This window comes from Sander vitreus, chromosome 18 (genome assembly GCF_031162955.1).
Source record: "Sander vitreus isolate 19-12246 chromosome 18, sanVit1, whole genome shotgun sequence".
In the NCBI taxonomy this organism is placed as follows: domain Eukaryota; kingdom Metazoa; phylum Chordata; class Actinopteri; order Perciformes; family Percidae; genus Sander; species Sander vitreus.
This window is the reverse complement of record NC_135872.1, coordinates 15,744,463-15,757,037: the sequence shown is the minus strand read 5'-3', so window position 1 is coordinate 15,757,037 and position 12,575 is coordinate 15,744,463. Positions and strand designations below refer to the sequence as shown.

At 37.8% G+C, this 12,575-nt stretch overlaps 1 protein-coding gene across 4 annotated transcripts in view; it reads left to right on the top strand.

Moving 5' to 3' along the window:
* Window positions 1-5,781, top strand: part of LOC144533182 (serine/threonine-protein kinase Sgk1) — a 6,408-nt gene extending 627 nt beyond the window's left edge. For 2 of the 4 annotated variants that reach the window (XM_078274383.1, XM_078274384.1), the window contains exons 2-10: window positions 1,450-1,525; window positions 1,735-1,810; window positions 1,966-2,154; window positions 2,240-2,371; window positions 3,068-3,304; window positions 3,410-3,505; window positions 3,716-3,871; window positions 3,975-4,064; window positions 4,279-5,781. In XM_078274383.1, the coding sequence (XP_078130509.1) occupies window positions 1,450-1,525; window positions 1,735-1,810; window positions 1,966-2,154; window positions 2,240-2,371; window positions 3,068-3,304; window positions 3,410-3,505; window positions 3,716-3,871; window positions 3,975-4,064; window positions 4,279-4,446 (1,220 nt within the window). In that variant the 3' untranslated portion in view covers window positions 4,447-5,781. Of the gene's footprint in view, window positions 1-467; window positions 549-1,200; window positions 1,341-1,449; window positions 1,526-1,734; window positions 1,811-1,965; window positions 2,155-2,239; window positions 2,372-3,067; window positions 3,305-3,409; window positions 3,506-3,715; window positions 3,872-3,974; window positions 4,065-4,278 lie in introns of those variants that run through there. The other 2 variants (XM_078274385.1, XM_078274382.1) reach the window with 2 other exon arrangements.
* The last annotated feature ends 6,794 nt before the right edge of the window (window positions 5,782-12,575 follow it).

The window sequence follows — 12,575 nt, the reverse complement described above, 5'->3', positions numbered from 1 at the left end:
GTATATTGTGCAGCAAATTTACAGTTGAATAAGTAAAATCGTGCAGCGCCAATTACTTTAATTAGTTTTTTTTCTGTCTTCTTCCTTTTTATGCACGGTTATTATCAGTAAAATGGGTTTGGCCTTCATAGGTGATATCGTCGTACATACTTTCATTCCACCCATGTATGTTGGTTAAACTTGAACCAGGTGCCTTACATAACCTAACTGAGCCCGTCTGGTCTCCTGTCTGCCAGCGCACAAAACGCAAAAAGAGTGGCATTTTTCCACATAATTCCATTCTGATCATCACATTGAAGTATTTTGGCTTCTTCTGAGTGGCTTCTTCTGAGAGGCTTGCCGATCTGTGTTTTTTTCTCGTTTGAGTTGGATGTAGGCTATTCAGGAGTTTCTCTGTCTGTACTTTTCCACTAGCAGCGGCATTTTCTTGGCATCGGGCCTCCCTCGGCTCAGCTTAGGCTCTCCCTCCTTTTGTATACCAAGGGAACCTGCGTCACCCCCGGCCGTTTTAATTGAGAAGCAGCCAAACGGTGAAGCTGATAGGCCTAGTTAAGTATATCTTATCTTATATTATTTGTACAGGACCAAGTTGCAATCTCAGTGGGGGCTAGGCGGGGAACATGGATACACTGTAATAAAAACTATTCAGGAGCTTGGAGAATAATCCTGAATCTCATGAACTCTCTAGTTTCAATTACTAGTGTTCACATGTTTGTACAATCTGCACTTTATTCTGTACTCTTGGTAAGATTAAGGGACACCATTAGTGGACACATCTGGATGTCATTAGACTATAGGATTTGTTTTCGCAGCTTAATGTAGACTGAAGTGTTGCTTTCTTGGTGATAAGTTCAGATTGTGTGAAAAGTTGCCATGGTGTTGAACAAACATATGTGCAAGTAGTACAGATCGACCTTTCAGTGAGTTGTGGTAAAGAACTTTTCCCCCCCTTTTTCCTATGTTTTTGACGCAAGCACCTCTTGAGGTGCGGCTATGACGCGCTAGGAGCGCAACGGCCTCTTATTGGTCGAGAAGGGGGTCGATCTTCTTCTCACGGTCCATTTAGCTGAAAGGAATGTTTCCAGAGTATCACGCCCACCAAGGGTGTGTGTGTGTGTGTGTGTGTGTGTGTGTGTGTGTGTGTGTGGGGGGGGGGGAGAGCTCCTCCCCTGTCAGTTATAAAACAAGAGCCGAAGGCATGATAGTTATATTTTAGCTGACAGGCGGTTGATGAGTACAGAGCTGCCGTTCAACTCATCACATCATGACTATTAAAACAGAGACAGAAAAGTCTGTCCTGACTTACTCCAAATCTAAAGGGATAGTGGCATTAGTCACCGGTACGGAATCATAACTGGATAATTAAAGCTGATTCTTCATGACATGGATGGACATCTTTTTGTTTTTTTATTTACAAATCTAAACATTTTTCTCTCTCTTGTGTTGCAGCATTTATGAAACAGAGGAGAATGGGTCTGAACGACTTCATTCAGAGGCTTGCCACAAACTCCTACGCCTGCAAGCAGTGAGTACCATCTGACTCATGTTATTGTTCTGCTTTCATTGGAGGACAAACATTTGGAAACAACCAGACATGCCAGTTATATGTCCCCTGGGGAAGCTTTGTGACTTAATGTGACTCCTAGATCAGCTGATTGACACAGAAAAAAATCTGGATACTTTAGATACTTTGTTAAATGAACTAAGTTTGAAATCTTTGTGTTTTTTTTTCAGTCCTGAAGTTCAGTCTATTCTGAACTTGAGTCCCCCTCAGGATGCTGAGCTCATGAACACAAACCCCTCTCCTCCTGTAAGTATATTTGCATGAAACAGTGTAATGTGTGCTTTTGTCTTTGTTGAAATGTCACCGTATGCAGAGATACACACACATATCCTCTGTTTGCATGTTTACCATACATCTTGGGGTTCATAATGTGGCTATAACTTGCTCATCTCCTCTCACAGCCTAGTCCATCCCAACAGATCAACCTCGGTCCGTCCTCCAACCCCTCGGCCAAACCCAGCGACTTTCACTTCCTCAAAGTGATCGGCAAGGGCAGCTTCGGCAAGGTCTTGCTCGCACGCCATCGTGCAGATGATGAGTTTTACGCAGTCAAAGTCCTACAGAAAAAGGCCATCCTCAAGAAGAAGGAGGTAAATGTGCATGCCGACATACCGAATGTACGCATGCAACAAAAAGTGTCAACCCCTCTAACAGCCTGCTCTTTGTATTCCTCAGGAGAAACACATCATGTCAGAGAGGAATGTGCTGCTAAAGAATGTCAAGCACCCGTTCTTGGTGGGCCTGCACTACTCTTTCCAAACAGCGGACAAACTCTACTTCATCTTGGACTACATCAATGGAGGAGAGGTGAGCTACCAGCTGAACTGCTGCCAGAAAAAGATGAGGACATGAAGCAGAGATGATATAAGAGAAGGGAGAAGCTGAGCTATTTAAAGAAGGAGCTAAAGATAAACGAATGGCCTAGCAGGACATTTTAAAGATGGATATAGCTGGAGGAATAATATAGTGCAAGATGAGGTAGAAACACAGACAGACATAGGGGATATCCTGTCATGAGAAGCAGAACAGAAGCTGCCGCTCTCTGTCTTTCTTTAAAGGAAACACCTCTCAGGAAATCATGTGGTGGGTTGGGACAGTGGGACAGACTTGGGGCCAAAATTAGCAGCACCATTCATACTCAGTGTGTTAATTTCCTGCGATTGTTGGACAAGCAAAGACAGTGTTGATTAAATATGGGCCTCATCGAGAAACAGGAAGCATTTACTCTCCTTCTCCTCTTTCTCTTTTCTTCCCCTCTTTTCCCCCTCTATCCTGCTGCGCTCCACCTCTGGCCCTCGTTCCATCTGTCTTCCCTTGTCAAACTTTTTAAGCTGTCGCCTTCCTGCCTCTTTATTTCCTCTTTGTCTCTGTATTTGTCTGTTTTATCCTTGGTCTTCTAATTTCCTATCTCTGCTCATGTCATTTTGTGGATAATCTATGACATAATCAAGACATTTTAAGGTTTTTTTGTTACTCAAAACACTCTTTTTCTCTGTCTTCCAGCTGTTCTACCATCTACAGAGAGAGCGCTGCTTCCTCGAGCCCAGAGCCAGGTTCTACGCGGCAGAGATCGGCAGCGCACTGGGCTACCTCCACTCCCTCAACATCGTCTACAGAGACCTGAAGCCAGAGAACATCCTGCTGGACTCACAGGGACACATCATTCTTACAGATTTCGGCCTGTGCAAGGAGAACATTGAACCCAACGGGACCACGTCGACCTTCTGCGGTACGCCAGAGGTAAGGACAAAACATCCGGTGATTCGGAAACAGCAATAAAAAAAGTCATATTCATAGTCATAAAAAGTAATATTCAGTACTGTAACTTACCATTTCTCTCTACAGTATTTAGCTCCTGAGGTTCTACACAAGCAGCCGTATGACAGGACTGTAGACTGGTGGTGTTTAGGAGCTGTTCTCTATGAGATGCTCTACGGCCTGGTGAGTAACATTCACATTCACCTTACATGCTTTTATAGTAAAGTTACACCCAACCCTTAATGATTTCTTGTCAGAACTATATCTGATAATATTGACATATATGGTATTGAGTTATACTGATTTAAAATGACGCAATCAGTGTTCGTCATGTGGATTTCTCACTCCTTATTGTTGCCAAGATGCTAATCAGTTCTTTTTGTCCCTCCCCAGCCTCCGTTCTACAGCCGCAACACAGCAGAAATGTATGACAACATATTGAACAAGCCGCTGCAGCTGAAACCCAACATTTCCAATGCAGCCAGACACTTGCTGGAGGGCCTGCTGCAGAAGGACCGAACCAAGAGGCTGGGCTGCACAGACGACTTTGTAAGTGTTTGGTCATGTTGATTGTATGTGTGTATCTGTATATGTATATATTAACATATTATGTACATTAAAGGACATTGTTTAATTATTTGTCTCTTCACAGATTGAAATTAAGAACCACATGTTCTTCTCCCCCATCAACTGGGATGACCTCAATGCCAAAAAGATCACCCCTCCCTTCAACCCCAACGTGGTACGTTCCTTTTTAATACCCCAATAAGTGCTGATTATGGCAGACTTATGATTTTCTACAGGAGACTTGCTCATGTCCTAGTCCTCAGTATTTACATTTATATAACTAGACCAAGAGCATGGAACATCCTCGCTGAGGTTTAAGACATTTCCAATTATGGCAAGGTATTCTACAGCCTGACTAATCCTCTCCTTCCCTCCTTCCTTCTTCCCAGACGGGACCCAACGACCTGCGGCACTTTGATCCAGAGTTCACAGACGAGCCGGTGCCAAACTCCATTGGTTGTTCCCCAGACAGCGCGCTCGCCACAGCAAGCATCAAAGAGGCTGCAGAGGCCTTTGTGGGCTTCTCCTATGCCCCGTCTATGGACTCTTACCTATAGTATTTAAACACAGGCACTCAATGGACTCCAATTCACACTTACAGGACATGAACTGTGGCGTGTCCATGGACTTGCATCTTGACCCCATGTTACATTTCCCGTCGGAATGATGGACAATCCCGAAGCAATGCCTGCAATAACTCTGCATCTGCAAAGAATTTAAACATGTGTACTTGCCATGATCTCTCCAACTCTTGAAAGAAGACTTGCTACAAGAGGAAGCCTGCCATGATGAGACGACTCATTGGGGTTTGTAATCCTCCATCTTACCCTGATTTACCAACACACAAATACTTCAACCTTCCACAACAGACAGAGACGCTCTGCAGCCTTGATTGCCCATCTCTTACCTGATAGTGGAGGTTCTTTGCACACAGCTCAGGCAGCTTTAAAGCCTCCCTCGACCCTAAAGCCACAACCGACAAGCACACACACCAACTTCCATCTTTTCTCAAAAGAGGAAGGCTGGACCGTATCGTACCAGCCCTGACAAGGATTTCCATCTTCATTGATGTAGCGAATCATCTTCCTTCTTTTGAGTTTCTGTCTAACAACCCACAGGGGACCTACCTGTTGTGTTTGCATAAGTAGCTTGGAGATGACATTTATTTTGGTGCTTTAGTTTTTTATTTACTGTCTGTGTGGTTGAACAAGGGAGTCATTTGAAGCTGAATGTTACAGAGGGGGATGTTTCATTTTTTTCTCTCAAAGGTGCCTTTTATTTTTTTCTCTCCATCAGAACTCACATCTTTTGGGTTTGTCTGCCTCGACCTTAAGGTCACCACGTTTCATTTACCTCCACACCTGACACCAGCAGGAGAGAGGAGCTGTTTTGAGAGGAACGATGTAGCACCAAATTAAACCACCTGTTCTGGCTTTAACACGCGAGACGTAAAGAACTCAAACGATGTTTCACATCTTCATTTGCACATACAACAATAATGGTGATAGAGAGAGAGAAAGAGAGAGCACAGCTGCTATGTGAGGAAGAGAGTGATGTGTTCAGAGGTATTTGTGTAGTTCTGCTTGCCAACTGTGTCCCCCTCATATACAGTAGTCTTCCATTCGCCTCACAATAGTAAGCCGACAACATCGAAACTGAACATTCCATTTTAATATTGCTGTAATGCAGTTTGACGGTATTTAAGTTTGTTTGTATATTTGGAGTTATGTGTACTAGATTTAATGTATATTGAACAAGAAATGACTAAAGGTATGCTTAAATATGTATATGTACCAATTCATGTTAAATGTACTGTAAATTGTAAAATTGTTTAAGATTTATGTGACCATGTTTGGTTTGCAATAAAAGTTTAACTTTATTACACCTTATAAGCTTGTTTGTAATAATTGATAAATGGACTACATGTACGTGGAACTGCTTTTATTGATTTTTTCTTTGGTCTGAAATGTGCAGATCATTGTTATATAATCTTTTCTTGACATTGCCAATTCAGTCCAGGAGCGTCCCTATAAAATAATGACATCAAAGCATTTATTAGTAAGTTATAAAGTAAACTAAAAAATGTAAAAAATGAAGATCTGGTATACATTTACTAGTTCTGGTTGGAAGGAGTTTGGGCTACTGACCCCTGCCCAACGTCCTACATAAGTGTAGAAAGGACTTTACCCCACTCCATGCGTCATCAGCTTTACACAACAATCATTGTGATGTTCATTTGTGTGTGTGTGTGTGTGTGTGTGTGTGTGTGTGTGTGTGTGCGTGTGCGTGTGCGTGTGCGTGTGTGTGTGTGTGGATCTGTTTGTGGGGAAACTATTGGCTGACCTCAAATAGACTGATAAGGCCACTCCAGGTCAAAACACAATATAAGAACCAGAGCAGCTTTAGATAGCAGTAGCAGAGCAAGCTACCATTGCATTACTGATAATTTAGGTAAGAATGATTTCAATTATTATTGTGTCTTTAATACGATTACAGCAGGAGGGTGTGTTCAAGAGGGACAATGTACTTGAGTGTACATGAGTCTGCTGGGTGTCTTTAAGGAGGACACTGAATGTTTTCCAGATCCAGGAGGTTATTGTGCGGGTGACCTCTGACCTCTAACTTTTTGGGTACGGGAGAAAGTAAAAAAAAGAATTTTGCCATGAACATTTAAATTATAAGAGGACTGTGGGGAAGATGTCCTAGTGGAAACCCATAACATGTTTATCTCTCTGGACTTAAACTCATAAGAACATTTTTACATTTTTGGTCTAAGAAGTTGCTTGAAAAGTCAGTGAATCCATATCAAAATGTCCACACAAGGTTTATGCACAAGTTTTAAAAGAAACTAAATAACATCTTTAGAATTAGAAAATCTGCTAGAGCTGCTATTTCCCTATCTAAAATAATAATTAACACAAATATTACACATATTATATCTGAGATATCAGACTATTCAAATTATTAAGTTCGGCTTCACCCTTTGTATCTACCTAAACATTACTTTGAAAATAAAGTCCCTGCTGCTGCTGCTGCATGGATGTATTATATTGCGAGTAGCACAGTACATTCATCCTTTTCCTCATTAATGTCCAATGGTATTAGCTTTCGAAAAAGATAAACAAAGGTACTTATTGCTGATTAACCCCCATAATATTAGCTTAACCTGTACTTTATAGGATCTGTCTCTTTGTAAAACGGTATTGGGCCGAAGATGTGCTATAATCTGTTCAGCAGCAATGGTCATGCACTGTCATCTGCTGGCCAAGTCCTGAACTGATAAGGTAAACAAGTTGATTGTACAACATATATAAAAGTGTATAGCGGATAAGTTCCCATAAAATTGTGCATTTTATGAGAAAAGCATGACATTTCTAAAAAAAATTATATAGCATAAGGTTTATTTTCAGATGTGGAGGGAAGTTAGATTTGAGGACCGTTAGAGGTCAAATCCAAGACGGCCACTGGTAAAATTTTCAAATTAATTGGGGATGCCCATTTGTGTGGTGAAACTTTTGAGATGGTACATTTTTTTTACATTATATACTATGACTTTTTTATGACTTTTTTCCAGATACTATAATATGACTTTTAAAAAAAATAAAAATTATGACACTATACTGTGACTTTTTAATAATTTTCTTCGACATGCTATACTATGACTTTTTTCGACATGCTATACTATGACTTTTTTTTAAACTAAACTATGACTCTTTTGTCACTTTTTCCACATTGTAGACTACAGTGCTGTGGCTCATTGGTAAGCACTGTTACTCCATTGAGAATTGATGTTTCAAAGTTTCTGGTATGTTTCCCAGTCAGGGCATGGTGTTTGTGTAGGTCTCCTCCCACCACAAAGATATGCATACTATGACATCTTTGTCATACTATTACCTTTTTAATGACATTTTTTAACATACTATACTATGACTTTTTAGTGACTTTTTTCGACATATTACACTATGAATTTTTAGTGACTTTTTTCTACATACTATACTATTACTTTTTTATAACTTTTTCGGCATCCTATACTTTGACTTTTTTCGACATGACTATGACTTTCTGATCAGTTTTTTCGACATATTGTACAATACTATGACTTTTTTTATCACTTTTTTGGACATGCTATACTATGACTTTTTTTTCACTTTTTTTGACATACTATACTATGACTTTTTTCGACATACTATACTATGACTTTTTTTGACATACTATACTATGACTTTTTTTGACATACTATACTATGACTTTTTTATGACTTTTTTCAAGATACTATACTATGACTTTTTTCGAACATACTATACTATGACTTTTTTCGACATACTATACTATGACTTTTTTGTAACTTTTTTCGACATACTATACTATGAATTTTCATGACTTTTTTCAAATTATTCTACTATGACTAAATAAAAAAGTTACACAGGCTCAGGCCGAATCTACTCATAAAATATAAGGTTAATCTAATTTTGTACGACATATTTATGACATACTAGACATACTATACTATGACTTTTTTGGACATACTATATTATGCTTTTTTATGACTTTTTTCTACATACTATACTATTACTTTTTTATAACTTTTTCGGCATTCTATACTATGACTTTTTTCGACATACTATACTTTGCCTTTTGTATGACTCTTTTCGACATACTATAGTGTGACTTTTTTCGACATACGATACTATGGCTTTTCTCGACATACTATACTATGACTTTTTCATGACTTTTTTCGAGATAATATACTTTTTTAAAGAATTTTTTGACATACTTTACTATGAATTTTTTGTGACTTTTTTCAACATACTATACTATGACTATTTTAAGACCTTTTTCGACATACCATACCATTACTTTTTTTATAATCTTTTTTTCGACATACTATACTATGACTTTTTTTTCGACATACAGACTTTTTTCAACTTATTCTACTATGACTAAATAAAAAAGTTACACAGGCTCAGGCCGAATCTACGCATACAATATAAGATTAATCTAATTTCATAGTGACACTTTGTAGGACATATTTATGACATACTATGAGTTTTTTTCCCACATACTGTACTATGCCTTTTTTATGACTTTTTTCAACTTCTTCTACTATAACTAAATAGAAAAGTTACACAGGCTCAGGCCGAAGCTACGCATAAAATATAAGGTTAATCTAATTTCATAGTGACACTTTGTAGGACATATTTATGACATACTATGACTTTTTTCATGACAAACAGTATGACATTTTATGACAAACAGTATGACATTCTATGACTTTATGACATACTATATACATTTTCTTGGCATTACTATACTATGCCATTAAATTGTCATAAAATAATGTCATAATGTATTATCCCATTATAATTCAATAAACAAGGCATAATATAGTATATCAGAAAAAAGTCAGAAGAAAAGGTTGTAGAGTATGGCATTGAATGGTATAGTCATAGTATAGTATACCATAAAAATGACTTTAAAAAGTCATATTATAGCATTACATAAAAAAGTCAGAAAAAAGTCATACTAAAGTATGCCAAATTCTATAGAAATTGTCATAGTATAGTCATCATAAAGGATGCCATAAAATGACTTTAAAAAGTCATACTATAGCATTATATAAAAAAGTCAGAAAAAACGTCATACTAAAGTGTGCCAAATTCTATTAAAAAAAAAAATTCATAGTATAGTCATCGTAAAGGATGCCATAAAAAATACATACTATGGTTTGCCATTAAAAATTCCATAGAAAGTCATACTATAAAAAATAAATACTATACTATACTATTCCATAAAAAGTCATTCCATTAAGATGTTGTTAAAGAAAGTAGTATAGTCATACTATAGTATGCCATAGAAATATGATAGTATAGTAGCCTATGCCACAAAGATGTCACACTAATGTATGTCATAAAAACCCATAGTATAGTATACCGTAAAAATATACCGTAGTATTTATTTAGTGGTGAATCAGGTTCCTGGGCTGGGTACAGCATTCAATGTAGGGTTACAGGACTTTCACAAGATGTCGCTGTGTCCTTTCCCTTTATCCTAAAGGTAATTACAGCATCACTGGGTCATCATTTAATCACAGCATTAATTCCTAGAAGTGGAAACTTACTCGTGTATTGTATTTTTGTTTAAAGCTTTTCATTTTCACACTTTGGGAGGTACATCACATTAGATAATGACTTACTCAGTTTGTATGTAAAGTTAGTCAAGTGTGACAAAAACATGAAAGCACAACCTTATTCCCAGGAACCTTTGACTTTTTGGACTATTGGACTATAGCCATTTTATAGTCCAGGCAAAGTAGCGTTTTACGACTAAAAAAAGTTGATTAAAAGAATTTTTTGCAGCTTAAATCATTTCTATGAGGTGTCCAGAACAACATACTAAGGTCCTAAGAAATCCTAGTTGAGGAAATATGTTAAATTCTCATCAATCCGAGATGTGTGCCAATAAGGCCAGGCAACAACACACCCCAATAGGAGAGTGATATGCAGGTTCAGATTATACAGCGAAGGATGATTCAGGCCATGAAGATTGAGTCCAGTCATCTACAAGTCTTTTCTTGAACTTATAGGGATATGAATTTGACACCTATATGGCAGATGGCCAATTTGCAACTATACTACGTTTGTATTCATATGTTGTAAATTTAATAAATAAAATATTCCCACACCCCTAATAGTCCAGGCAAAGTAACTCATTTTGGAGCCAAAAATAGAACTAATTGTAAAAGAATTATTTTCAGCATAGATCAATTCTATAAGGTGTCCAGAACAACATACTAAAAGTCCTAATAAATCCTAGTTGAGGAAATATATTTAATTCTCGTCAATCCAAGATGTGTGCTAGTAAGGCCAGACAACAATACATCCCAATGGGGCTATTTTTTCCCTTTACTCCTATCAAAATGAAACTTTATACAATGAAAGTACCCATGAAAAGTAAATTTTTTTGTATTAAAAGTTTCTTTGAAAATGAATTTTAATATGCTATACACTAATTGAATATGCCCAAAATACACCCAAATAGGCTTAATTTTTTCCTTTACTCCTACCACAATAAAACTTTACATAGTAAAAGTATACATGAAAAGTAACATTTTTGTATTACAAGTTTCTTTTGAAACGAATTTGAATATGCACATGAGCTCCACACGTATTGAATATGTCCTAATTTGCATAGGCAGAAACACAATTCATATGTATGACAAATACATTGGCCCAATCTTCATCCAATCATCCTAATGCCAATGGGTTGATGGCAATGCTGCTTTTTGACTGGCCTCTAACCTGAAAACTGCCTGGCTTAGTAGTACTTGCCAGGGGTATAACCCCCGCCGGTATAGTCTTCAGGGTCACGGAGGCACACAAGCCTCCCCACCACGACAAGGTAGCAACAACAGGGAAGGTTTTTTGTTGGTGTTTTTTATTTATTTTAATGTTTTTTTTTGTTTTTAATCCAGCCTGGATCCTCGACCCCTTCTCTGTAGCTCTTGGTTCTGGCACCCCCTATATCAGTTCCTGGTTTGTTCTTTGCTTAGTTCTTCCCCTCTGGGTCATATTCATCTGATAAATCAGGCAACTGTGAGTTTGTGCAGCTAGTACCATGACAGTCTTCACAAATGGCAGTGCAAGGGAGTCCATGTTTTTTGCATGTGCATCTCTTTGTGCTGCAGTCTTTCTTGCAACTACAGCAGACTACATCTAGTATTTCTGCTGGTGCCGCAGGCTGATCGGTCATTATTGGCATTAATCTCCCATCCAAAACATGCCACCCCCAGTCTTTTGGGTCCATACGTTCACTTCCCCCCCCTTTCCACTCCATCATTTTGGTAAAAGACACGAAGACTATGGAACTTTGCAGCTGTTGACGTTGGAGGGAGAGTTTGAGGTTCCACTGTAGATGAGTTCTGAGTTACTTTATCACAGAATGTATCTCAGCATATCCAGTGATTCTTCTTTTTCGCCCCCATACAATGATACTAGAGATACTTGAGCTAGAGGCCTAGTGTTGAGCTCATTTGCATATTTGAAATCGATTTTTCCAAGAAATTTGCAAAACAAAAATGTTACTTTTCATGTATACTTTCACTGTGTGAGGTTTGATTGTGATAGGAGTAAAGGAAAAAATAAGCCCATTAGGGTGTATTTTGGGCATATTCGATTAGTATATTGCTCATTTGCATATTCAAATTCATTTTCAAAGAAACTTCTAATACAAAATGTTTTACTTTTCATGTAGACTTTCATTGTGTAAAGTTTATTGTGGTAGGAGTAAAGGAAAAAATTAAGCCTATGCGGGTATATTTTGGGTAGCCTATATTCAATTAGTGTATAGCTCATTTGCATATTCAAATTAATTTTCAAAGAAAGTTTTAACACAAAATTTTTTACTTTTCATGGATACTTTCATTGTATAAAGTTTTATTTTGATAGGCGTAAAGGAAAAAAATAGCCCCATTGGGATGTATTGTTGTCTGGCCTTACTGGCACACATCTTGGATTGACGAGAATTAAATATATTTCCTCAACTAGGATTTATTAGGACTTTTAGTATGTTGTTCTGGACACCTTATAGAATTGATCTATGCTGAAAATAATTCTTTTACAATTAGTTCTATTTTTGGCTCCAAAATGAGTTACTTTGCCTGGACTATTAGGGGTGTGGGAATATTTTA